The 27,745-nt window shown below is 41.9% G+C and overlaps 2 protein-coding genes across 6 annotated transcripts in view; both read left to right on the top strand.

The window, feature by feature from the left end:
* The window catches only part of irf2b (interferon regulatory factor 2b), a 29,798-nt gene extending 23,200 nt beyond the window's left edge, over positions 1-6,598 (top strand). For all 5 annotated transcript variants that reach the window (XM_063190243.1, XM_063190244.1, XM_063190242.1 and 2 more), the window contains one exon: positions 4,356-6,598. In XM_063190243.1, the coding sequence (XP_063046313.1) occupies positions 4,356-4,688 (333 nt within the window). In that variant the 3' untranslated portion in view covers positions 4,689-6,598. The remainder of the gene's footprint in view (positions 1-4,355) is intronic.
* Positions 6,599-10,904: 4,306 nt separating this feature from the next.
* Positions 10,905-26,931, top strand: LOC134439703 (glycerophosphocholine cholinephosphodiesterase ENPP6-like). Its single transcript, XM_063189610.1, has 8 exons — positions 10,905-11,247; positions 19,081-19,260; positions 19,988-20,099; positions 20,352-20,493; positions 21,024-21,203; positions 23,923-24,060; positions 24,994-25,120; positions 26,550-26,931. Exons 1-8 carry the CDS (start codon positions 10,971-10,973, stop codon positions 26,756-26,758), a joined length of 1,365 nt encoding a protein of 454 aa, XP_063045680.1. The 5' UTR covers positions 10,905-10,970; the 3' UTR covers positions 26,759-26,931.
* The last annotated feature ends 814 nt before the right edge of the window (positions 26,932-27,745 follow it).

Genomic DNA, 27,745 nt, shown 5'->3' on the forward strand with positions numbered 1-27,745 from the left:
CAACCCAAACATTTACAAGTTTTCATATTTTCATTGGCCATAAGATGTAAACATTCACAGGACAGCAAGGCATAAGTAAGTACACCCTTGCATTCAATAGGTTTTAACCCTAAGTTAGTCGCAATAACCTCTAACAGACGTTTCCTGAAGTTGCAGATCAGATTAACAAAACAATCTGGATGTATCTGGTCTCCCTGTTCTTTAGAAAACTGCCTCTCGTCAGCAAAGTTTGTGGGATGTCTGGAGTGCATAGCTTTCTTGACTTCATGCCATATAATCTCAATTGTTTTTTTGTCAGGGCTTTGACTGGGCTATTTCAGAGTGTGTATTTCATTATTATGAAGCCATTCTAAAGTCAATTTGCTTCTAAAGTAAGGGTCGTTGTCACATTTCAGCACCCATCCTCTTGTGTGCTTCAACTGTGTGACAGACAACCTCACTTTTTTCTGTAAAATATCTCGATAAACTTCTGAGTTCATTGTTCCACTGATAATAGCAAACTGAAAAGGGCCTGAGGCAGCAAGGTAGGTAGGTAGGTAGGTATAATGATGCTCCCGCCACCATACTCAAAGGTGGAAATGATGTTTTGGTGAAGGTGTGGTTCTCAAGTTCTCCTCCAAACATGACATTGTGTGTTCCCCTGAACAATTCAACTTTGGTTTCAACGTTGGTCTACAGATTATTTTGCAGTAATTCTATGAAGCATATAAATGCTTTTTCGCAAACCTCAAAGGTGCAGCAATATTTTTTTGGACAGAAACCCCATTAATTTTAGATTGGTAGAATGAATCCCATTTTAGCTATTCTTGGTTACATCTCCTTTTCTGAGTATGGTGTCGGGAGCATCATTATATGCGGCTACCTTGCTGCCTCAGGCCCTTGACACTCTGCTATTATCAGTGGAACAATGAACTCAAGTTTATTGTGATATTTTACAGAAAAAACATGAAGAAGTCTGCCACACAGTTGAAGCACACAAGAGTATGGGTCCTGAAATGTGACAACAACCCGTACTTTAGAAGGAAATCGACTTTAGAATGGCTTCATAATAATGAAATACACATTCTGAAATAGCCCAGTCAAAGCCCTGACAAAAAAGAATTGAGATGATATGTCATGAGGTCAAGAGAGGTATTCACTCCAGACATCTAACAAACCTTGCTAAGGAGGGGCAGTTTTGTTAAAAAGAGGGAGACAAGATACAAACAGATTGTTTTTTAAATCTGATCTGCAACTACAGGACAAGTCTGGTTGATGATATTGCAACTAAATGAGGGTTAAAACCTACTTAATGCAAGGGTGTACTTACTTATGCCCTGCTCTCCTGTCAATGTTATGGCCTTATGACCAATAAAAATATGATAACATGTAAATGTTTGGGTGGAATTAATTAAAGCAGACTCTGATTGTTCCTTCTTGTGATTTCCGGGAAGATCAGACCATGTTTTATGATCAATTTTGACAGAAATGTAAGAAATTTCAAAGGGTGTACAAACTTTTTCCTGGGACTGTATACATACTCACCGGCCACTTAATTAGGAACACCTCTCTAGTGCTGGGTTGGACCCCCTTTTGCCATCAAAACTGCCTGAACTGTCTGCAACAATACTCGGGTAGGCTGTGGCATTCCAAGAAATATAAATTGGTACTAATTGGCTCAAATTGAGCTAAGAAAATATCCTTATGCCATTATATCTCCAGCCTGAAACATTAATGTAAGGCAGGGTTGACCCATGTGTTCATGCTGTCATCTTCTAGTGCCGTTTATGGTGAGCCTGGCCAAATTGTTGCCTCATTTTCCTGGTCTTAGCTGACAGGAGTGGCACCAAATGTGGTTTTCTGCTTCTGTGGCCCATTTGCCTCAATAATTGATGTGCTGTGTAATCGGGGATTCTCTTTTGCATACCTCGGTTGTAACAAGTGGTTATTACACTTAATTTTGCCTTTGTGTCAGCTTCAACCAGTCTGGCCATTCTCCTCTGACCTCTGCCATCATCAAGCCATTTTTGCCCACATAATCGCTGCTCACTGTATTTTTTTCTTCTTCGAAATCATTTTTTGTAAACCCTAGAGATGGTTATGTGTAAATATCCCAGTAGATCAGTCTTTTCTGAAATATTCAAATCAAGCCTTTAGGCACCCACAGCCATGCCACGTTCAAAGTCATTTAAATAGCCTTTCTTCCCCATTATGATGCTCAGTTTGAACTGCATAAGATCATCTCGACTATGGTGCTGTTTCCACGTAGCAGGATATTTTTTTAGCAGGGTATTTTTTTCTCCTGTTAGGTGTAAACGCAACATGTGGATAAAAATAAATCCTCCATTGTAACGAATGCGTTTCAGCCCCCTAAACAGGATATTTTTTTCTCCTGCTTTTTATACCTGGATTTTAAATATCTGCTACATGGAAACGGAAGGCCAAAACCAATGCAAAACCAATACAACCAGGAGAAAAAAAATATCCACATATAACAATATCCAGCTACGTGTAAACGGCACCTATGTCTACATGTACAAATGCATAGAGTTGCCACCATGTGATTGGCTGATCAGAAATTTGCCTCAATGAACAGCTGTAACAGGTGTTTCTAATAAAGTGGCCGGTGAGTGTATGTAAGGGTTAACGTTCGGCGAGAAGGTCGCTACCGTGGAATAGCAGCACGACAGAGAGAATCTTTAGACCCCGACGCGGAGCGGAGGGGTCTTGTTCTCTCTGAAGTGCTGCTATTCCACAAAGCGACCGACTCGCCGAAAGTTAACCCGCTTATTATATGGATATACTTAAATGATTCACACATGGCGGGGACATTTCTTTAGGCCTATTTAATGTTAAGATTGTTGCTGCGCAAAACAAAACAGTGCCGTTGTGGAACACCGCTAGGCAACAGCTAGGTAGCCAGGACAACAGGTGTAGTCTATCACAGCAGCTGATTAGAGTCTTGTTGAAAAGTCGCTTTAGCAGTGAAAAGTCTTGTTGCCATTGACAGCGGTCTGTTATAGACCAACCCGTCCGTTATCGAAAAATAACAGACGTGCGAACGTTGGGGAGCCCCGTTGAAATGAATGGAGTATTCGACAGATGACGTCACAACCATATAATAAATATGTGTAATAGCTTATATCAATAATTACTGACAGACATACCCTCATATTATCATAGGGACTGTAACCAATTATGACAACAACATGTTTTTATAGTGTACATAGCACAATGTCACAACTATAAAATTAAGGTAAGGTAACTTTATTGATACCCGAAGGTAGATTTGTTTGCAGGTAAAAAGTAAAAGCTTAGTACAACAACAGACAATACAACGGCAGTGACAGAAGACAATAAAAGGAAAATAACAAAACAAACATTGACAAACAGACAAACAAATGCTCCAGGCAGAATATTGTAATAACATAAATAAATACATAGGTAGAAGAGGACTGCTCTTAGAGGTAGGAAATCATGTACTATTGAGGGCTTTAATAGCTGAGGGGACAAAGCTACATCTGTACCTTTTAGTTTTGCACACAGGCATTTCAAACCTACGACCAGAAGGTAGAGGCTGGAATTCACCATTTAGTGGGTAAGATGCATCATCTAAGATGGTTTCAGCTAGTCTGCCCATTTAAGTTACACACCAGCTCTGTCTGGAGGCTAAGAACGTTTTCCTTGAAGTGTAGCATGTTTTGAATACTCTGTAAAAAATTACAATTGCAAAAAATGTTCTACTTTAGCTTAACCTGGTCTTCATCGAACCATCATACTAATTTAATTGGTACAGAGGGTCTGGAAGGGCCGAACTAAGAAATGATTAGTTTGTGGTGGGAGGGGTGGACTTCAAAGTGTGTGTCTGATTTTACCCAATCGCCAACATTTGGTCCTGACCTTCACTGATTTGACTGGTTGGCAACAAGAATACAGTAATGTCCTCCCATAACACCTGACTCGGCTCAATGTAACATGGAGAGAAATTTAAATTGACCGTAGGATACGGGTGTCAAGTAACCAGTGCCTGTACATGTAATAGCTGAAAGCTGGTGTGTTTAAACACGTCTGCCTGCCAGGTGGACAATGGGGAAAAGGGGGGTAAGGGGGGGAATCAATATAGTTGGAGAAATATAACAAGATGCGGTAATGATAACTTAGTCTGCCACGTCAGGTAGAGGTTTAAATCTTATTGGGTTGGAATTATGGCACTCTCTATGTAATTGTGTTACAAAATTCCCTAGAGACCTATGTCAACCTGTAGCCTAGGGGCCCCGGGCCTTCTTAATCCAGCCCTGCCTGTTCATGTAATAGCTGTAAACTGGTGTGGATAAACATGTTAACTAAATGTACTGTAATATTTGTGTGATTGGCAGGCTGTTCGGGCGGCATGGCCCTCCTCGTATAGCAGTGCGATGATGAGGATGCCCTCTTGCTCTCTGCCCAGCATGGACACATTTGTCACCTCCAGCAAGGCGGTCGCAGCCTTCACCACTAGCCAGGGGATACTGACATCCAGATGGGCCTCGCCTCCTTTCTCCTCCTCCTCCTCCTCCTCCTCTTCCTCATCTACGTCCCAGCTAAGTGCTACTGCTACTGCCGTCACCGCTGCTCCATTGTGCCCCTCAGGACAGACAGCCAGCCACGAGACCCGAGCCAGCGTCATCATGAAGACCTCTGACGTCTCCAAGTCCGTCAAGAGCTGCTGAGGAGGGAACGGAAGGGGACGGCAGTTAGCCACCCATGATATTCTCAGACAAAAGCCATGAACATTGATTCCTTAGGACCAGATGTGCAGGTATTTGGTGAACCCACCCCACCCCACCTCCTTAAGGGCCATTCGTACCCTATGTATGGATATTGTGTTAAGTGATTCGCACATCCTATCCGTTGATTTCATAGGTGATTTTGCACGAACACAGATTCATACGTGAATTTGCATATTATTTGATCACAAGCACTGGTGGTAAAAGAGGAAAAAAACGCAAACTATGTGAATGAAAAAGAGATGGACAGACAGACTAATGGAGTCATCCACTGCAGGGATATAAGTCGACAAAGAGTGAAAGTCAAACTTGTTTCTCATATCCCTTCCTCTTGCTTGTGGCGTCTTGCCTCATTGTCGCACCGCCTCTGTGGAGATGGCAATTTAGTGTCCCCTCAATCGACCAAGACAGAGCAACTTTTGGGGTGCTTTCCCGCATTCAACATCCGATTGCAAATGAGATCATGAGCCGTAGATTGTGCTTTTGCAAGAAGAATAAAACTTCGGTGATCAATGACATTGAGCCTTGAGTCATGAGGCCACAAGCAACAGGAAAGGAGGAACTAATTTGACTTGCACGCAAAATGTGCCTTCAAAGAAGCCAAAGTCAGGTGGTGTCAATCCCGGGTTCGGAAAGTAAAAATCCCTGCCACAAATTTCATCCAACCAGCTCTGAATCCACTGATGGTCAAGAATAAGACCACAGAGTAAATATTGCAGTGTTAATTGAACATCTAAAGAGTTTAATTCAACCCGCAAAGTGTACTCTCTTAACTCATTTTAACCTAAGGAAAAGGTGCCCTCAGCCTATAAAAACCTACATATCTCAGTCTCTGACACATATAAAAACATTAAATGAGTTTCATTTAAAAGCTAAGACCCTCATCTTGCATTAGAATGTCTCCATTCAGCTCTAACATACCCACATTTGTAATAAAAAAAACCCACAAATATCATGAGGCTCTTTGCTGCATCTATGTCGCTCCAGGCTTCTAGGTCAATACAGCGTATACATCAGCATACAGCATCAATGGGTTAAGTGGAATTAACACTGCAGAATGTACTGTACAGTTACTCAGTGAACCGTCAGCTGTGTTGGAAGGAATTTGTGACATGGTACTTCTGGCTCCTTTACTTTGACACCTCTGGAAGTGTTTTATCTGTGGGCTTTTTTATTATTGTTTGTGAATAATGTACATAAACCTGTGACGTTATAGTAGCATAATTGCGAGCCGCTTTTTCTGCACCTTATTTGGACGAGCGTTAAACGGGTTGAATCTGTGACCCCGGCTGCCAGAGGTGCCATGCCAAGCACTGCCCTCTCGACCGGGCGCCCTTCTCTGGTGACAGTCAGATATGAGATCAAGCCAAAGACACAATCATATGAACGACTGTCTCAGCGTGGGGTGTGAAAGACAGAGAAAAAAATGACTAAATGCACTCGATTTGAAATTAATTTATCTTGAAAGTTTAGGTTAAAACCATTTTATTTTTTGTATTCAAGGGAATTATATTGCTTTGTACCAGGTTGTCTCTACCCACACCTTTTTGCTGATATAGTCTAAAAGGAATCATGGAATTTGCAGTTCTCTACTGTCTGTAGGCTACATTGCGTGTTCTACTCTGTGGCACTGTTGCCTATTTTGTGCCAATATGTTGTGTTTGTTTGTATGTTCTATTTGTATGTATAAGTTTGTTTAAATGATGTGAAGACATGTCTGTGCATAAAGTATGCACATTCATGAGCCACTCTAAATCCTGTGGATCACTTATTCTACAAATCTTAATGGATTTCTTTTAAAAGATTTTTGGATGTACTATGTTATTCTCTTTGTAATAAATGTTCAACTCTGAGTTTGTTTAATCGTTAGATATGTACCCTTCCCTCTTACCCTAAATACCCTTATTCCAATCCTCAGAGTCCTGTTGTTGGACAGGATGCCTTCATTTTGATGGCTTCAATCATTTTCAGTACATTATGACTTTCAGCACACAGTGCTCACAACAGAAAGACATGGATGACTCAGCTGTAGAATGGGGCAGCCTAGAGTGCACCCTAAGGAGAGGAGCAGTGGTGGGAGCCACCTGGTACCATGCTCAGGGTATGTCAGTCATGGAGGAGGTCGAGGTTAGGTAGGGGTTATTCACTCCCCCACCCACCTGGTGGTGTTGGGAATTGAACTGGCAGCTCTTTGGGTGCCTGACTCTGTATGACTCCTCCTGGCTGACTCCTGACTTCCCCATGAGTCAGAAGACTGTAACAGTAATGTATCCTGTGAGGCCATTTTACAGAAGATAAAACATGTATAAAGTTAGACATATATTAAACGCTCATTAATTGATCGGGTGCATAGGGTAACCTATTCCTCAGCCCTGGGTCCCCCTACACTTTTATTTAAGCACCAGTTAGAAGATTTATGTGCAACAGTTGCAGGAATACTATCTGGTTCTCACTGCTGCCGTAGGGCCAGTTAAAGCCACAGAGACATTAATTGCATGACTTTATAGAGCGCAAAGTTGTGTTTTAGGCCTAATCAGCCAATGCAATAGTAGGCCTAGGCTACAGTAGTCAGTTAGATTTATGAGTGGTCATTCTTAATAAATACCAGCTGTGGACATTGTGGCAAGTTACATAATGTTAAATTAATATAAGTAATTAGTATCCTGTTAGGCCTACTATCGAAATTATTTACAAATTAGCATACCTGGTTCTCCATCATAAATATAAGATCATTTTCCATTCTGAACCGTTGGTCAGCCTACACAAGAAAAAAAAATCGTAATGAAACGTGGTAGGCCTATGCAGCTGACACCGAGAACATTGATTCACCTCAGACCTGGGCAGTGGTCCACAACTGTAATTTGATACGGTGTGTTGTGCTGGCAGTGGTGCACACTGCACACTATGGGGAGGGCTCACGCTCCTTTTGGTTTCGGTTGCTGTTCTTGTTGCGTGACTCGAGTGATGCATGTAAGTAGCACCGAGGCAGAATGTGGGACGGGTCTGTTACGATAATCGTGGCTGTGTGTCGTATAGGTAAACAAAGATGGCTGCTGTAAAGGCTCCTATTTCTGATTTCTCTTGCACATATTAAACAACATAGTAGCGACTGCCCTGTCTTGGTGACCTTCAGTTCGCGCGTAAAGTAGGCTACTACAACCAACTGCATACAAAGATACGATGTCAGGAGGGCACGCTCGGCGGCTTAGGAAACAGATATTAGGCCACGCAATAAATTGAGCATGGTTTAGACAACCCAAGAAAAGAATATCTAGACCTATTATGTGTTAAATAATTTATTCTTATGGCATATTTCCCCGTGTTGTTTCGGCCAAAAGCGCAAAAAATACTTAAGTTTGTATTTGTGGTGATTCCACCTCGCACGGCCTATCTGTAGAGAGGAGAAGAGAAGCTGAATGCTGCACTCTTGTGGTTGAACTGTAAATCACAATATGTGACACAGGGGTGTTTTGCCAGACACACGAGGGCAGCAGAATGATGTAAGTGGAGGTAAAGGGGCACTGGTGTGTTAAGGCCTTTTGAACATGACTTTCCAATTTTGGGTGAATGATCTATCTATCTATCTATCTATCTATCTATCTATCTATCTATCTTCGCACTCTAAAGAAGGCCCAACTACCACGAGATCTGCTCACTAACTTTTACAGGTGTACAATTGAATCAGTAATTACATACAGCATTACATCCTGGTACACCAGCTGCACACACGACAACAAGAAGATGTTACAGCGCATCATTAAAACAGCAGAGAGAATCATTGGATGCCAACTACCCACACTTGAGGAGATCCACCATACACGCTGCACAAACAGAGCATTAAACATCCTTAAAGATCACACACACCCTGGTCACAGGCTCTTCACCATGCTACCATCTGGCAGGCGCTTTAGGACTCTACGTGCCCGCACTACGAGAATGAAGGACAGCTTTTACCCTACTGCCATTAGACTCTTGAACTCAATTCGTCACCTGCCCCCCCTCAATACTTCAGGACTATCGATACTGTGAGATGCACATGGATTTTTATGGATTTTTATATATTATTTATTTACTGTTAATATATCTTTTATTTTGTGGGCATTTGTGGGTTGCTACTAAACATAATCTCGCTATATTTATATAGTGACAATAAAGTCTATTCTACTCTACTCTATCTATCTATCTATCTATCTATCTATCTATCTATCTATCTATCTATCTATCTATGATCTAACAGTGATTGGCAAAATGGCTTCATTAGTTACAATCCAGAGCCACATACTCCAAAGGACTTAGTTTTACCTGTGCCGATTCAGCCAGGTGACTGGCTGGTTGAATGATCGGCTGGTTGAATTGGACAGATAGGCTATAAAAAGGTCATTTGGAATGTGTGGCACAAGGTCTTTCACACTTCTAGTTGATTAATGTTGGTTACAATGACAAAATATTTGAGAAAGGGTGTTGGGTGCACAGAATCCAATTGATTAAAACACAGTTTAATTCCTGCGATACCATGTTTGCCAAGTGAGACTAAAAGTACTGCTGTCAACCACTGCACTCCCAACGTGAGACTGAGGGGTGAAAAAGGTACAGTGGTCTCGCCTTCACCCTGGGGCAAGGGGTGAGCTGATGGATGCCACAGACCATGTACATGGCCAAGAGATGGGCAAGTGAACCTGGTGAAGTGGGGTGGTTTGCTCTCCTACAGAGAACATTGTGGATTTGGCAGGGCATTTGACTTCAGGTTTGGCTGATCTGTTCATTAAAACAACACCAATGTCAATGTCATTGACACTGATGCCCGTCAAAATGAGGCTCTGATAATAGTAACTGATATCCTGGTAATCCATGTGCAGCCTGTGTAACTGGAAATCAAGAGTCAGAATGAGAGGGAGAGAGAGAGGTAGGCCTAGTGTTACAACCATTGTAACGTCACGTCTCACTTTCTTCCTCTTTCAGAGCCTGTTTAAATATTGTGCACGGTGGTCCACTGAATACCTTTGATGCAGCATGGCTTACACCCCAAAGCAAGCAAGGTAGAAGCAGGGTCTGATTTGATATTGAGGTATTGTAACCCCATCTCGGCCCTGCAAAAGAAAGCAAGTGACAGACCAACACATCAACCATACCGCCATATCATTCCTACAGCATGCATGACTGGCTTCTACTTTGTTATAGGCTAAAGTTACAGTTACAAGACTCATACATTTTTTTGCAGAGAATGAGATGATTCCTGCAGGGGAGAAGGCTGAAAAAATACTTAGTTGACAATATCATATCAAGAAACTACACGTTTTATACAACTCAAGCACAGATTCTTGATATTTTCCTTTGTTGTATTGCATGTTGCATTGTTCGTTGCACTTTCTTGTTATCCTGAACTGGTTCTTTTCTGGCTGTGAATCATCCTGTTCTCCTCTGCACAGCATTCAGCAAGCGGCTGAACGGCAAGAAATGGCTATGTGGTAGGCCAAATACCTCTCTGTACACATGAGCTTGGAGGATTTTGTGTATATAGTTTTATTTGAACTAATTAACAGTAGGCCTACTTTAGATTATGTATTGTATTTGATGCATGCACCATGCAGTGATTTAATGTATTCAGGACTGCTAGGGAAAAGGAAGCTTTACAGATTAACTTTCATGGACCTCCTTAGACCAGGGGTGGGATATCATTTTGTCTGAAGGCCCACATTTGGTTCGGAGCGTTGACCGAAAGTCCAGATGTCGCAGGCACCTTGCCTGTGTCAATAATAAGAAATAATGTAGCCTAGGCCTATGTTGATACAAGTTGTTGACTATTTCATGGCTACACATTGTAAGGGAGGCCGTAGCTAGTTGGCACACTTTTCAGTTGGAGTGTCATATCTTGTGTAATGGGTTGAGAACTATAAATGAACATTAAATGAACCCAGTAGGCTATTTTGCGTCCTTGTCCAAACGTGTGAAGTGTGAACGCTGTAAAGTCCAGAGTACACTATGCTCTGCGCCACCCTTGGATCTCTCTCTCTCTCTCTCTCTCTCTCTCTCTCTCTCTCTCTCTCTTTTCTCTTCTCTTCTCTTCTCTTCTCTTCTCTTCTCTTCTCTTCTCTTCTCTCTCTCTCTCTCTCTCTCTCTCTCTCTCTCTCTCTCTCTCTCTCTCTCTGCGTCCCCCTTTGCCCGCCACTCTCCATCGAGTCTCCGCCTCCATGTCCACTGAGCAAGTGCCCTCATCAGTAGCGGTCCATGCTCGTTCTGCGTCTCACTTGTTGGTCATCCATCATGAGTAAACCCACCACGGCAGCGTGTGCCGTCATTGTCGCTCTCATTTTCCTCCCAAAGTCCTGCGACGCCACTCACAAGCTTTTGGTGTTCCTCATCGATGGGTTTCGCTATGACTACATGGACGATTTGCAGAGACTTTCAGGATTCAGGGAGATCGTGGAAAACGGCGTCAAGGTGGATTACATGACGCCGGATTTCCCCAGCCTCTCTTATCCAAACTACTACTCGCTCATGACAGGTATGTTCCACCATAACAATGCAGCGTATATGATGGCGATGAATGCGTAACCGTTAGGAAATGAATGCGCACATACCAGCTGGAAAACAACCTCTTGCATTAGGCTATTACAGTTTTTGCCTACTGCTTAAACACTATAGGCAGATGCTTAAACCAAAGTAGCATATCGTTAAGTTGTTGGTGCATAACTTTAACACTTATTGCTTGACTTTAAACAAAAGTCAAGCATTACACTTTCATACCAGTTTAGCAAGGCACTTGCTCCTTTACGCAACACACAGACTCCAGCTGTCTACACACAATTTCATACACAAGACACTTTGTTCAAAAGTAAAATCTCAGAGTGTCATTGTGAAAACACATCTGTTAAAAAAACAAAACACACTGATATATGACAAGATTTAGACACAGACAATAAAACACATGCTTTCAAAATTGAACACTATTCTTCCATGTTACAAAGTTGCATGCTTTATATTACATTGCATTTGTTTTATTTTGCATTTATTTGTTTTACTTTGATTGCTTGTATGCTAAACAAGGCGCATAGCACAATGGTACTAAAGTGTAGAATATGTAGTATGGCATTGACTGACTCACATACTGTAAAACCTAGCCTGATACATGCCGCCAAGAGTAGACTTTTGTCTTCATCATCACATGTTAGGTAATGTGAACATGATAGTTTGTAGAAATAGTGTCATTTTCAGAACACTACCAAGTAAGCACTTGAGCAAACTGACTGAACATGATATAATTTTGATGATGTCATGTAGATGTCAGCTGCATAGTGTGTCTGTGGAAATGTATTGTATTCCGTGAATACCTCATACCTCATAGCCAAACAAAGTAGCCTATATTGACTATGATTGTAATTACAGCATGTTGACGTAACCCCATATTTATATCATATTTAGATGTTTGAAAATTTGTGAATATAACCAATACACAAAAAAGGTACATAAACTCACCTACACACTGTTGTATTTAGAGTGATGCACTGTTTGAGATATATTTTGCTTTGGTTTAATGTCCTGTACTCTAAGGTGCAGTTTTGTAATGTACAGTATTGAATTTTGGGGTCTTGAGGAAATGTACATTCTGTGAGACTGAATAGACTGCTCCAAAAAGAAAGACTGCTGTGTTTAGTATAAAGCAGACAACTGTTTTAAAGTTGATCTAATTTGTTTTCTCATTTGGTGCCTTTGTGTGTCTTTTGACATGAAAGTGAGGTTTTAACAAAAGATTGTAAGGTTTTTATGGCAATGTTTATGCTTTTATAGCAGAGCTTCATGTTGCCATATATGTGAAGGGTTTATCTCCAAGTGTTGAGAGTAATTGGTTTGTGTGTAGAGTTTTGACTCTATGAGCCAAATTTCGCAAATTGTGTGCAAGCAGTCGGCAAAAACTGTATTAGTGCAGTAGAGAGAGATGCGTTTCAAACTCAGTGCTTATTGGTTGGACAAATTTATACAACAGAAGAGGTGTCCCATGGACTTCAAATCAGCAGGGTGTCCTTGCATGACCCTAACCCCTAGTGTGGCCCATAGTCTATTTGACAGTAGTGTTGCTGCGTAAAATTCAGAAATAACGGTTAGGGGCTATTATCTGGGGATGTGGAACAATCCTTTTGGAAGATATGAAGCATGTACCACATTCCTGGAAGCTTAGATGACCCTATCTTTACAGTGCACGTAGGCTGTGAACCCATGCAAACACACATGCACACCCAAATACATCAAAGCAGTGCAAACTGCTCAATGCACCACCCAGTTCACACACAATTCACTTTTCAGCAAAGACACAAATTGGTATTGCATGAGTGTAGCCTGATTTTACCATACCTTTGAATGTGAATTGACTGGAATTTTATGAATGGCAAGGTCAGACTAGCAAAACAGTGTCTTCCTTTCCTCTTCAAAGCCCCATGGTGCATCTTTTAAACCCCCAGCCGAGCCTGCTGTATAATAAGCGCATACGACTTTGTTGCGAGCGTCGACGTTGCGCAAGGCACGTCAGCGAGAACTTGTTGTCACGATGTGGGTGTCATTAAATACAGCGCATTTGCAGTCGGCCACAAATATGAACGAGACGATGAGCTCGCACCGGTTTGCTCTACTAACACACCACGTGTGAGGAGTGGGGGGACAGGCAGTGAGGAGGAGCTGAAGTGGGGACCTGCGCAAACTTGTGTAGAGGTGTGAGACAAGACCCATATACACACGTGAGTGAGTTGTTGACCAACCAGTTCATGGGCGCGTGACCTCAGAGGCAGTCCGCCGACGAGCGTTGAAGGGGATAAGCAACTGCAGAGGTTGCAAGATCTGACTGCAGCCGCATTCATCCCGCGATAGTTTTACACCATGTGACATGTCACCTCGTCAACGCAACGTCGACGAAATTTCGAAGTTTGACAGGAAATCTAACCATCATGCAGCATTTTCCATCCAGGGTGCATTGCTGTCTAAATGCGCATGCATGCGTTGACACATGTCGAATGCACCTAATGATGACAATAGCCACATAACCCATGTCACACTGTGAGACTCATCTTTGTGTGGCACATCCCCATCTTCCCCCTGCAGCAACAAAGGGGCTTCCCTGTACCGGGTCCGTTATCCCAGGCCCAGGGAGAAGGGGGACCCCAGAATTGGGTCGTCATTACATTGTAGGCCTATGCTTTGAGAATAGAGCCCTTTCAGATGACTTTGTCCTGGGTCCGGCAAAAGCAGTCAGCGGCTCTGTCCCTGGCCTAAGCCCTGCTAGATTAGCAGGCCTCTGTACCGTTTTCCCCCACGTCACTGGATCACCCACCAGCCAAGGGCTATGTGCTGATGTGCTGATGATGGTTGTTTTGGCGGAGGCACATTCTCCCCCTCCGACAAAGCAGCAATTGGGTCAGAAGTGAATTGGTCACGATGACAATTGGGTCTGCTGCCCCCGCCGTCTGCTGGGTATTATCCACGTAACCACATATAGAAGCACAAGCGCACAAAGCCAGAGTGGCTTGAGTGGTTAAACTGTGACTGGCTGCTTCAGACTCTAAAGTACCAGCCTGCAGATGTTCAGAAAGACCCAGACCTTGTGGGCCTACATGGGGCATAAAGTAGTCTGTACAAGCAGTTGTGTTTGTGAGCATACAGTATCTAAGGGAATCTTCTCTCTTCATCTGCATCTCCCTCTTTGTCCCCCCCCCCCCCCCCTCTCTCTCTCTCTCTCTCTCTCTCTCTCTCTCGCTCAGTCAACACACACACACACACACACACACACGCACGCGCGCGCACGCGCGTAAGAGACTTTTGGAATAGGCTATTGACAGCCTGGCAGATTTTAAAAGACTTACACACTTATGCCAGCATCGTTGTTATAAAAATAAACACCATTCAAGGACAAACATAACATCATAACATCAACGTCTCCATATTTGCATGCCACCTATTAATAGCTGAAACAGAGCAAAATTTTGCCAGTGTTTTTGCGACCCATTTCTGCAGTCCTGCAATCTGCAGCCCTCTGACAAGATTCTTAATGTTTATGGCCTAACTGCTTAATTTGAGGGGGAGCAAAGGGGAGCTAGCTCCGGAACCTCAGATGAGAGCTCCGGAACCTTGGATGGAACCTCAGGGAAAGACATCACAGACCAACCCTCGGGAGGGAGCCACCCATCCTCTGCGTTCCGGGACCTCCCGCTTGACAAATTAAGCACAAAATCAGGACTATTAACTTGCAGTGATATCCCAGCTGGAGGATGCGTTCCTGTAATGGCTGATATTTCAGTAGCTTGGAATAATAGCAGGTGTCAAAATAAAAACAAAAAAATGTAAAAATCAAAACAGCACGCAACCTCAATAATAAGCACAGAATTATCTGAAGTGTTTACCATTACAATGTCTGGAGTATTTGGGATGTTTTTAAAATACTCATTATCAACGTTGTTATGGTTAAACCAGTCCATTTTAACAGTATTGTGTAGAAAAAATGTGCAGTCATATGGTTAGCCATGGTTAATGTTTTTTAAGTCTTGCAACCAGATTGACTAGACGGTCGTGCCTGGTCACAGACTGTCCTTTGTAGTAATGACTACGCGCGCGCGCACACACACACACACACACACACACACACACACACACACACACACACACACACACACACACACACACACACACACACACACACAGAGTTGTTGTCATTGTAGTGTTTTGACAATAATAGACTTAGGCTATCTGTTTACAGCATGACATGATCTTATCTGGAACCTTTGTAGAGATAATAGAAACTGATACTTTGAACAGAGCAGTGATATCAAGCTAGGTCACGTGGACCAGCAAACCTTTATAGTACAGTTGTCACTTGTTGTCATTTGTCACACTTAAACAGTACACAGTTTGGAGAAACACAACAAATACTGCATGCAAAAAGAGAAGAACGAGTACCTTTGGTAGAAGAAATTTAGACTACAAGCTTTAGTCTGATGTTTGCGAGACCTCTCAATCATTTTATTTTTGGATTTATTTGCCAAGTCACAGTTGGTCTTTGAAAAATTCCAGAACACCTTATCAGTAGTGCACAGGTGTTTCTGGTATTTTAGTCACAGACACACTCTCCTCACCATTAGTCTAGTAACTAGTCTATAATATACGCTATAATATAATATATTTTTATGTCTTTGTGTATTTTTTTGTCTTTGTGTATTTATGTAATTGACAGACACTTTAATTTCCCTCAGGATTACTAAAAAATATTCTAATCTCTACTATACTCAGTCCTCAATATTCTTCAAAGTACTCAAAGTACTTTTATACCGTTATACATTTCCAGGAGCAGCACTAGTCTGATTATCCTAGTTTCTCCTGTAAAGAGAGACTGTGAAAACATGAGGCAATGTCATGGAGCCGCATCAAATCGCTGTCAGGGAATGTCAAGTCGTAGTAGCCTGCTACATGCCCTCTCTTGCACTTCGTGGGCTGCCAGCCATGTTTTGGAAAAAGCACCCTCTGTCAAACTGCATTTGACACGAGTCCTTATTATGCTGATGTACTATCCTATCAAGCTTCAGATAGTCTTAGTTAGCCATCCTGTCGTGTGACTTGTAATTTCTCCTTTCATCCGTTTTGATGCTTGTCATTGTGTAATGTCATCTGCTGTTGGTGAAGAAGTGCCCTGTAACTGCGACTGGCCCTGTTGTGTAACCTCGAATGCCAGGCGTTTACTCTGGTGGAAAAAGATTGGAGACGGATGATTACTGAGTGGCGCTCTCAGTGTTAAATTAACACAGAACATATTGCAACCAGATTACTGAGTAACCCATACAGAGGAACTGTAACCAGTGATGGAGTAGAGGGAGAGGTTACTATAAACAACCCGTAAAACATTACTCTCACACCTCTTTAAACTACAGCTCAGTGTTTACATGCCCTTGGTTGATGGTGAATTTGAAGGGGCATGGCTCCAATTCCTCTGATTTTTAACCGTCAAGGTTATAAAGTTCAGATTGTGTCCACAAACATGTACAGTTTAACCAACTTTTCCCACCTGCATCACATCCTGGTTACCTTTGGTAATTATTTGACATGTTGAAATAATTACACTACATAACAAATACACAAGGGTACAATTAGGATGCCTGTGCGAATGTTTGGGCCCTAAGTAGTAGTGGGGTTGTTTTGACTCTACCCAGGTCTTTTCCATGACAACTGAGACGCCTCCCAGTGGGACGGCTCCTCTGGACGCCCCCAACCTTCAATACAATATAATACAGCATGCATATAGCGCAATATCACAACTTTAAAGTTCTTTCAAAATATGCATAAGTACAGTACAAATACACATTCTCACATTAACACACCAGCTCTGGAGGCTGCCGTGCAGCACCAATTGTCCGGGGTTCATGTGAGAAAGCAGTACACACACACACACACACACACACACACACACACACACACACACACACACACACACACACACACACACACACTCAAACACACACACACTCTGCCTACTGCTTAGACTTTTTTCTCATGAGAAGGATACAGCTGAGTGGGGGCAGGGCTTATTTCCTATTGGGATGCATTAGTCTATTTTATTTTTCAATTAATGGGATGTTTGCAGGCTTATGATGAGGTCAAGGGGGTGTTGGGATTCTTGTGATGAGGCCAAGGGGGAGTTTTTTCAAAAAAGGTTGAGAACCACTGATGTACAGTGTTGACTAAAATGAAAAAAAAAATGACTAAGACTAAAATTGATTTTCGTCATTTAGGCATAAGCCCGATTCGGACGGGACTTTTATTACCTATGGACCCCCGGTAATTCTGAATAATTACGGAGAATGTCTGAGTTCTTAGTCCTGTGCGAATGTGCCATGTCCGCGATTTGTGAGGTAGTAATTCCGCCGCGAATTACCTACTGTATTTCGGCGAAACACAGACGTTCTGGGGTAATTTCACATAGGCGCACCGTCTGCACCCCCCTACAATGTCTGTGAATTGAGTAATGCAATTACAGTGTCATAATAGTGTCATGACACAGTCATAGATAAGTCATAAACAGTATGTCCATATCATAAGCATTTTATGACTGTTGGCCTTAAGTGACATTCGGTTATGGCAAAGACAACCTTGTGTAGTCTTCGCCATAACTGAATGTCTCTTAAGGCCAACTGTCATAAAATGTTTATGACATGGACACAATATTTATGACACATGCATAACTGTGCCATGACACTGTAATGGCATGCTTATGACACTGGTGTCAGAAGAGTATCACTCAAAAGAGCACCAATAATCATTTTGTTGTGCTCATGTTGTGTACACACGCTCACAGTTTCCAAAGTAATTACTGTGCACTCCAGGAACTGTTGAACAAGGCCACAAGGTGTGTGCTATAACAAGCAGACTTGATGTGGAGGACTTTCTTATCGTTCTTTATTAGACCATGTCCGTTTTTGACAGAATAATGTGATGTATTCAGATACGCAAGTCCAGCACATGTTGAATTCTGTAACTTAAATAACTGTATAGAGATGTTCTTTAACAGCTCTTGAGCACTAAACCTTGTATGTATGTGACGGAGGTCATCTTGCACCTGTTCACCCCCCTCGGGGATCGAACGTGCGACCTCGTCAACTACAACGGTTCGGCAATGGGAGACACAGTACGATACCACTGGGCCAAGAGACTAGTCTCTCGGCCCAACGGCACGAGACTGTATGAGGCTATTGGAGGGAGGTTTACCAACGTTCTACGCCAACTCTGTGCTAGTTAGCCTCCGTTACACTCTCCCCCTTAAACCTCACTCCCATCCGGGTCACGGCACCACTGTGACGGAGGTCATCTTGCACCTGTTCACCCCCCTCGGGGATCGAACGTGCGACCTCGTCAACTACAACGGTTCGGCAATGGGAGACACAGTACGATACCGCTGGGCCAAGAGACTAGTCTCTCGGCCCAACGGCACGAGACTGTATGAGGCTATTGGAGGGAGGTTTACCAACGTTCTACGCCAACTCTGTGCTAGTTAGCCTCCGTTACACTCTCCCCCTTAAACCTCACTCCCATCCGGGTCACGGCACCACTGTGACGGAGGTCATCTTGCACCTGTTCACCCCCCTCGGGGATCGAACGTGCGACCTCGTCAACTACAACGGTTCGGCAATGGGAGACACAGTACGATACCGCTGGGCCAAGAGACTAGTCTCTCGGCCCAACGGCACGAGACTGTATGAGGCTATTGGAGGGAGGTTTACCAACGTTCTACGCCAACTCTGTGCCAGTTAGCCTCCGTTACATGTACAAGGGCTAAATATGAAATTTCCTTTTTTTTACCATTGCTTTCCAGGACGGTATTGTGAAGTACATCACATGACTGGGAACTACATGTGGGATGAGAACACCAATAGCGAGTTCCTGATCGGCCTCAACCAGGACAGCCGCCTGCCTCTGTGGTGGGACGGATCAGAGCCTGTCTGGGTCACCTTGCAGAAATTGAAGAAGAGGGTCTTCATGTACTACTGGCCAGGTAAAAAAATCAAAAGATCCTGGAAGAACCTTCAGGTTTGCCACTGTTGGGGAGCCTCCTTTGAGGAACTTATACTGCCCTACAAAGGTAAAATGCAGTTAACTATTATTTTGTCAATTTGAGTTTAGACTGCAAATGGTCTTCGTAACACGTCATTTATCTTGTTACAAAGACTTACGGTCCAAATGAGTCCTGTTTTAGAGATATTGCAATGTCAAATTTGCAGCAACTGCATTATCAACTTAATACCAATACTTCAAACGCATTTTTCTTAGCGTAGTTATTGAACCTTGCATGTACAGGGCAGTATAGGTGATCAGAAGAATTCCAAGGTTTTCTTGATGACCAACAGGTGTTTGTCCTTCTAACTCAGGTGAAGACATGTGAAATGTCAAAACATAATTCCTGGCACATAAAAAGTAACATTGAATGAAATCAAGCGTCCACATCTGAGCTGCTCTGGTGACCCTGTCTTTCTTGTTCACATGTGTCCTTTTTTGAAGTGTGAGTCATTTACACTAGCTATTACTCGGACCATACAGCACTATACATACTTCAAAGTTCACTTGCTTGCTTTCGATGGATGATCATGGATGACCAAAATTATGATGATGGAAATGAACACCAGAACTGTGTTAACATGTTTGCAGATAATTTCCAACAGTGGCAGTAGTGTTCCAGTGGCTAAGTCTAGTGGTTGACTTAAAGGGTTGGTGTTTCCAATCAGGTTGTGAGGTGGAAATCCTGGGAGTGAGGACAGACCACTGTGAGGAGTATGTCTACGACCCATCACAGAAGAACTTCACAGACTCCATTGAGAATGCTCTCAATGCATTAAAGTAAGGTGCCTGAATGTCAATACTTACTTATTATTAGGTTTTTCATGATATAGTGAAAAGCATTTGGACTTTGGGTTGATAAACCTTGTCAAGGATCATACTAGTAAATTCATGAGCTGCTTTTGATAAGTCATGAAGAAATGATTGATAAGGTCAACAACCAAGTCAATAATTAGTTTCACAGATAATTTATTGGGATAATCTACACATATATAAACATGTAAGCAACAATGCCACCCTATGTTGATACAGGGAGGACAGGGCTGACATGGCTGGAGTCTACTTTGAGAGGATTGATGTGCAGGGCCATCACTTTGGTCCTCACTCCACAGAGGTGCACGATGCCGTGACCAACCTGGATAAGACTTTTCAGACCCTCAACCAAAAAATCAAGGTCATTTGGTTTTATTTATTTGTTTTTTTACATTCTAATTTTCTTTTTGTTATATTTCATATTCATGGTACAAGACTGAATGATGAATAACTGAATGAAAAAGTGTTTTTCCCATTAGTTGTTCTATTGGTACAAACAAAGATTCTTCTAACACAAATATATTGAATACTAATATGTGGTAGGCTATATGGGCAAAGCAGAATAGGTCATTTGGGAAGCTGTATTTAGACACCATTATTAGCCTATATGGAATACAGACAAATACAAAAGATCTTAATGAGTACAGTTATCATTGTGATTTCAATATTGTTTCGGTATATTTCATTTATGTGGAACAGTGTTCTGCAACCAGAATATTCCTGGAACATGGCCATATTCGGAAGGAATAAGGAGTTTACAGGACTCAAGCGCTAAGAGAAAACTGCAATCATTCTGTTTAAAATCGGAACTGCATGTACTGTAACTGTATTCATTGAGTCAGTGGATCAGTGTGTTTGATTACTGTATGCTCACTGAAAACCGTATTTCAGGACAAGGGCATGTCCGACACACTGAACGTCATCATGTTCTCTGACCACGGTATGACGGACATCCAGTGGATGGAGAAAGTCATCGAGCTGGAGAAGTACATCAACATGGCCGACATCACCAAGATGATGGACAGAGGCCCTGTGGTGAACCTCTGGCCCAAGCCGGACAAGTTTGAGCAGGTGAGGCACTTATCTAACCTGGTGACCCGCCCATAATACCGCTATTCATTCATATTCATGGTCTGGAGGTTCTTTTTTGGGGAGGGTGTAGTCGCCTACCAGGTGGCCGGCCAATAAGTGAAGGATTGGGTGAGAGCTGTCCAATCATTTCAGACCAGAACTGAGTGAAATCCTCCCGCCCTTCTAATGGTGTCAGGTCAAAGAACCTCCAGACCATGAATACGAATGAAGAGAAGTACAGTATTATGGGCGGGTCATACCAGCCTTCTACCTGTGTACCTGTGCCCTATTTTCTGTTTTTAATACCATAGATCGTGGATGTCAAACTCAGGCCCGGGAGACAGATTTGTTCTATTATAGTTGGCCCACATACAGTGCACCATGAATATATATGAAGAGCTCTTTTCCAAAATTAGATATATCCATTTTATAGAATGTTGGGAAATTGACATTTTTGTATTGAGCATTCCATTGAATTGCATTGCAAAATTGATTTTACAGAGGTTTAAAAAGTATGTCCTCAAAACATTTGAATGACAAGAATTCACACATAGATGATAGGACTTCTTAACTTTCAATTCCAATATTAAAATGCAAAAAGTAAAAAATGATGGATATAGCGTTTTGGAAAAGAGCTCTTCATATAGTAATAAAAAATATTGAGTCCAGCCCCTGGCTTCATCCAAGAGTTTGAGACCCTTGTGCATAGATTATGGACATAGGCCCTGTGGTCGTCAGGTTTGAGCAGCTGAGGCACTTCCTATCTAGACCAAAGGGCATTGATTTTTTTTTAAAAAGTACAAGCCTGACGTGCCAACAAATCCTAATTTTTTGGACGAAGTCAAATAAAACCGGTTGATCCAGCTGCTTTCTGTCTACCTGGCCTTACAAAAATGGACCATGGTTTTACTATGAGATCTGAACCATGGTTTTTAGTTACTCAGTTGTCACGTTATTTTGAGCACGGTTTGTGACTATTGTTTAACCATTGATTGACTCTAGATCAACGATGGTTTATCTATGATTCAACCATGGTTTGACTATGATTTGCCCATGGTTTAACTATGGATTTAACCATTGTTTAACTATGGATCTACCATTGTTTAACTATGCAAAAATAACCATGGTTTTACTATGACAACTAACCATGGCTAATAGTTATTCATTACATTACAGTGAACTGACGCTTTTTTTTATCCGAAGCGACTTACAGGCTATTGGTTACAGTCCCTGGATCAATGTATGGTGCCTTGCCCAAGGGCACTTCACCGATGGTGAGGGCAGGATTCGAACATGCAATCCTGTGATCTAGAGTCCAACTACCTAGCCATTACACCACGGCTACTCACATGTAGTTATTCAGGGGTTTCGTGTTTTCTTGGGTAACCAAGAAAATCATGGTTCGTGACTATGGTTTAACCATGCACCCCTTCCCCCCACCATGTTTTTTAAATCCATGGTTTAAAAAAAAGGGCTTTTGGGGTGGGTGATCATGGATTACAAAAACATGGTTTGGGGGGAACCATGGCTTATGGCAAAGAGTATACTAGGGTTAAACCATAAGTTAAACCATAGTCACAAACCATGATTTTCATGGTTACACTAAAAAAACATGATTAACTATAATCCATGGTAAATGTATGGTAAAGCCATGATTAGTTTTCATAGTAGAACCATGGTTAATCTTTGTAAGGGCTACTACTATGACAGCTACTGTACTAGAACTATGGTTGGTTGATAGTACTTAGAAACACCATGAAATGTTGTAGTAAAACCATGGTTACTGCATTACAACCATGGTCGTTTTTCTTAAGGGTAGAGTAATCATGACATACCATGGTATAACCATGTTAATACATAAAAATCACAGTAATAGCCTACCATAGTAAGCCATAGTACAATTATGGTAGGTTCAGAGTACTTAGAGTAACAATGGCATACCATGGTAGAACCATGATAATCTTAGTAATATACCATAATAAACCATGGTCCATTTTCGTAAGGGTGAGCCCCTTTTCCTGTTGAATTCATCCAGAAAATTGGATTTGGATTTTTTTTCATTAATTCGATTTTTTTTGTATGAACAAGCACATCATGCTTGTATATCAATTCAAAAGGTTACCCTGTGCTGTCCTGCAGGTAAACAACAGTGTGTTCCAAAGGTTGGCCCTCATCTCCGGGTCTTCAGAGTGCATCATGTGCTTAAAAGCCAAAACAAAGTTGTTCTTGCTTTTAGATGTTAATGAACGTGCACTTTTAAAACATGCATGAGGTTAATTACGAGCCAATTTGGAGTACCGTACCTGAAGAATGCAGACCACAAAGGAAGTTCATACGGTGCAGACTTAGCTAAAAGACCATTATGAACACTATTTCCAAACACCACAGACTTAAAACAATCCAGAATGTGTTAAAACACAACTTCTGCTTCAAGTTTATTTTAGGTTAAATGGCACTGTAATGTGATAGTGAAGTGTACTGTCTTGTGTGATATTTTTCTGTTTTACAATGGTTAAGTTTAAATAGTAAATAATGTTTTCTTCAACTAGCAAGTGGAAGGAAACATAATGAAACTACAGTGTGTTGTCTCAAGTCATTAGAAAAATGTATTTTTTTGAAGTTACCCCGCCCCCATCCCATATTTCACAGTATATTCACAGTGGCCAAAAAAAGACTAATTGAGTAAATCACTTGACCTTTGATATGTTTCAATCTGCAGATCTACCAAATCCTCACTAAGGTGGAGAACATGATGGTGTATCGTAGGGATGAGTTCCCTGATCGCTTCCACTACAAAGCGGGGAAGTTTGTCTCGACGATGACTCTCGTGGCAGAGCCTGGCTGGTTCATCACAGAGGCAAGTGTTGCCATCTCACAACTTCTCCTGTTTAGTAAACTTTTGAACTTTGTTATCATGTGGCAAGTAAGCTGTGTTTACTAACTCCACTGCTCAGACAGACAGTGTTGGAGTTGTTTTAGAAATGCCAGGGTTGGCAGGGTACTGTCTGCAAGCCTTTCATAAACAGAAGATTTAAAAAAAAGCAGGCAGTTAGCTAGATTTAGAATGTTTATGTTCTACCTATTGAATGTAGTAGTGTAGAGCTTTTAGGCTTTTTAACCTCGCACTTTAAAAAATAGGCCTCTGGGGGGCGCTGTGGTGCAGCACGCTAGGCCCCCCCACATTTGGGCTTGCATGCCCACCCACGGGGACCCTGGTTCAAGTCCGGATGGGGTCATTTCCCGATCCTCTCCCATCTCTCTCTCCCAGTCATTTCCTGTCTACTCTCATATTGTCCTGTAATAATAAAGGCAAAAAGCCCCCCAAAAAAACGTTTAAAAAAAAAATATATATAGGCCTCTTTTAATATGCCTCAGGGCTGAAAAAGATGAGTAAGCAAGCAGACTTCTCTGATCCCTCCCTTCCTCCCAATATTTTGACTGGAGATTTAGGCTGTCATGTTCTATCCATCTTGCCTCTTGTCATACCCATTCTTCTATTCTGCAAGCCAGTTTGAATTGGTACTCCATTAGCCCACACACACATCTGAGGCATCAGTAGTACCTTGGTGGCATTCCACAAAGCCATCCTTTTATCATCCTATTCAGCACAAAACTCAAAATGTGTCATCGCAGTGGGCTTGGTGAGACCATCCAATGGCTTGTCTTCATGCTGGTCTGTGGGCCTTATGGAAAGTTCCCTCTCATATTTACACATACCTATATACACTGCGCTCTCTTTCCTCACTTGCCCAGGGAATAAAGGCACTGACCTCTGTCTCCTTATCAACAGAGCATATCCAAACTGCCTTACTGGAAGAACGACACTAGCGGTGTGGCCAAGGCTTGGCAACATGGCTGGCATGGCTATGACAACGAGTTCATGGATATGAGGGGCTTTTTCCTTGCACGCGGACCAGGTAATCCCAACAACATTATTAGTGTTTATAGACGAGGCCGGTATCATAGCAAAGCAAATGTCTTTCGTCCGTCATCATTTATGAGGTCATCATGTTAATAATTACCTTCACTTGAGATATTTGTTAACATAGACAAGGAAATGTGCTGAGAGAATTAAGTGTATGCAGTAGTAATTGGCAGAGATGTGGACTTGTGACTTGTGACTCGGACTGACTTGTGACTTGAGTCACAAATGACTCGACTTGAGACTTGACTTGCCAATATTAGGAGTGACTTGTGACTTGACTCGACTTGTACGCTATTGACTTGAGACTTGACTCGACTTGTCAGTTTTTGCTTGCAATGACTTGCAATTGTGCTCCAAGTCAATGAATATATTTTTTTTTGCATTTTGTGTGTGAAAAAAATGCATGAAAGAAAGAAAAAATAAATGATTTACCTTCAACCATAGTCAAAAACCATGCTAAAAAATATATATGATCAAGTGTGGGTTGCATGGTCACCCAAACAAACATGAAAGCTTGTCTGCAGCCGTGCTGTAATGGTTAGGGAGTTGGGCTGGAGATCACAGAGTTGCAGGTTTGAATCCCACCCTTAAACCCACCTCTTCCTACATCTCCATCCATGACTGAAGTGCCCTTGAGCAAGGCACCTAACCCCATATTGCTCAAAGGACTGTCACCAATATATGTGTTGGATAAAAGAAAAAAGTAATTTAATGAATAATTATAAACCGTGGTAAAACCATGGTTAGTTTTCAGAGTAAAACCATGGTTCAATTTATAGTTAAACCTAGTAAAACCAAAAACCAATGCCGAACCATGCTCAAAAAACTGAAATCATAGTATACCATGGTCGATTTTCGGGACATGACTGGCGAAGGGGGACATGCAAAGCAGTGTGGAGAGGTAATGAATTTATGACCAAAGGTAATTGTCAATATTGCACATAGAATACAAGGTGACTTGTTAATGACTTGGAAAAAATAAGACTTGGACTTGGACTTGACTTGGCTCTGGCACGACTTGGACTTGGACTTGACTTGACTTGGCTTTGGCACGACTTGGACTTGGACTTGACTTGGTCAAATGTGTCGTAACTTGTGACTTGACTCGGACTTGATTGGAAGGACTTGAGACTTACTTGCGACTTGCAAATTAGTGACTTGGTCCCATCTCTGGTAATTGGTGTAGATTTGTGTGTTTTTTACCATGCAGCAATCAGTTGGGCGTCAGTAGCCATTGTTTAAGTCAAGTCCAAGAAGTCCATCAGTCCATCAAAAAAACAGATTGATAGACATAGAATATATTACATCGGGGTGCTCATTGACAACATTTCATGTTTTCACTATTTAATATTTTAATAATTCAATAATTATGAAATAATCGGACAAGTCCCCTGATTCCTGTGTTGTTTTTTCCCCCATAGATTTCAAGAAAAATTTCCGGGCTGGACCCATCAGGTCCGTGGACGTGTACAACCTCTTGTGCCACACCATGGGCATCACCCCACTCCCCAACAACGGCTCCTGGCCCCGCGTAGAGTGCATGCTGAATGGCTCGCCTGCCACCACCAGACCCAGTCTACTCTTCAGCTCCATCTTGCTCTTATTCACTCTACTTTTCTCTATACAGTAGATTCCATCTTCTCCTCCTCCTCCTCTTCCTCCCCCCTTACCTATTGTTCTAGGTCTGGGTTTCTGCTTTGTAATTATGTCTTAAGGCCTGTGCTATCCATTTCACATATGCCTTTCATTTAGCCTGCCCACTATGTGGGGAAAGGGTAATGAGGGGAGCTTCCAGCCAAAACACGCACAGGTAGCTGTGCTTTTCCAGGCTAGTAGTTTGCTATTCAGGCACTGGATTGGAGATTGCTGCTTTAGAAGTGGAAGAATGGACAAGATCATTTTCATTTCGGGTGAGCATTCAGGATTTCGCACAGCATTTTGGAAATTCTGCACATGGAACACCCCAGACTGAATACCACAGTAAGTGGCACTTTAGAGCACAGATCTCTAAATTCCAATTGTGCTTCTAATTATATACAACCAATGGATATATTGCGCTTTACTAGAAATACAGTAAAATTGAATCATGCAATGTATTGATGATTGATGATTAAGGAAATTGTGAAAATGTGGGAACTATAATACATTTTAAGGTGGAGTAAAGGGACTGACCTCAGCCCATATTAAGCTCAAGCCTCAGCTTCATCTTCAAAACAATATTGTATTGATTGTATTGTTTTTGTAAATGTTTTATATTTTGCTTTTTAAAATGTCAGAAGAATCTATTTTGAATGTAAACGTACACATAGTTTCTATAAAGAATTATTTCTTCCTGCTCCCTTGATTTCTAACTTTTCCAGCTATTTTAACGCACAGATTTCAACACATTCTTCATGTAATGTTAACATAGGAAATGAATGAGAATCTCAATCCATGTATGTTTTTTGTTTGTTTGTTTGTTTTGAATGCCTTCTGGCATTCTAATTAATGTTCTGACTAACTTAACTGGTCCAAGGCAAAGTTGTACATGTAATACATTTAATGTAATGAGGAATCAATTCTGCCCTCTCCCCTCTCCATAGGCCTGGGACTTTGCCTGTTGTCTAACCCTGTTGGC

Source organism: Engraulis encrasicolus, chromosome 23 (genome assembly GCF_034702125.1).
Source record: "Engraulis encrasicolus isolate BLACKSEA-1 chromosome 23, IST_EnEncr_1.0, whole genome shotgun sequence".
NCBI classification, from domain to species: domain Eukaryota; kingdom Metazoa; phylum Chordata; class Actinopteri; order Clupeiformes; family Engraulidae; genus Engraulis; species Engraulis encrasicolus.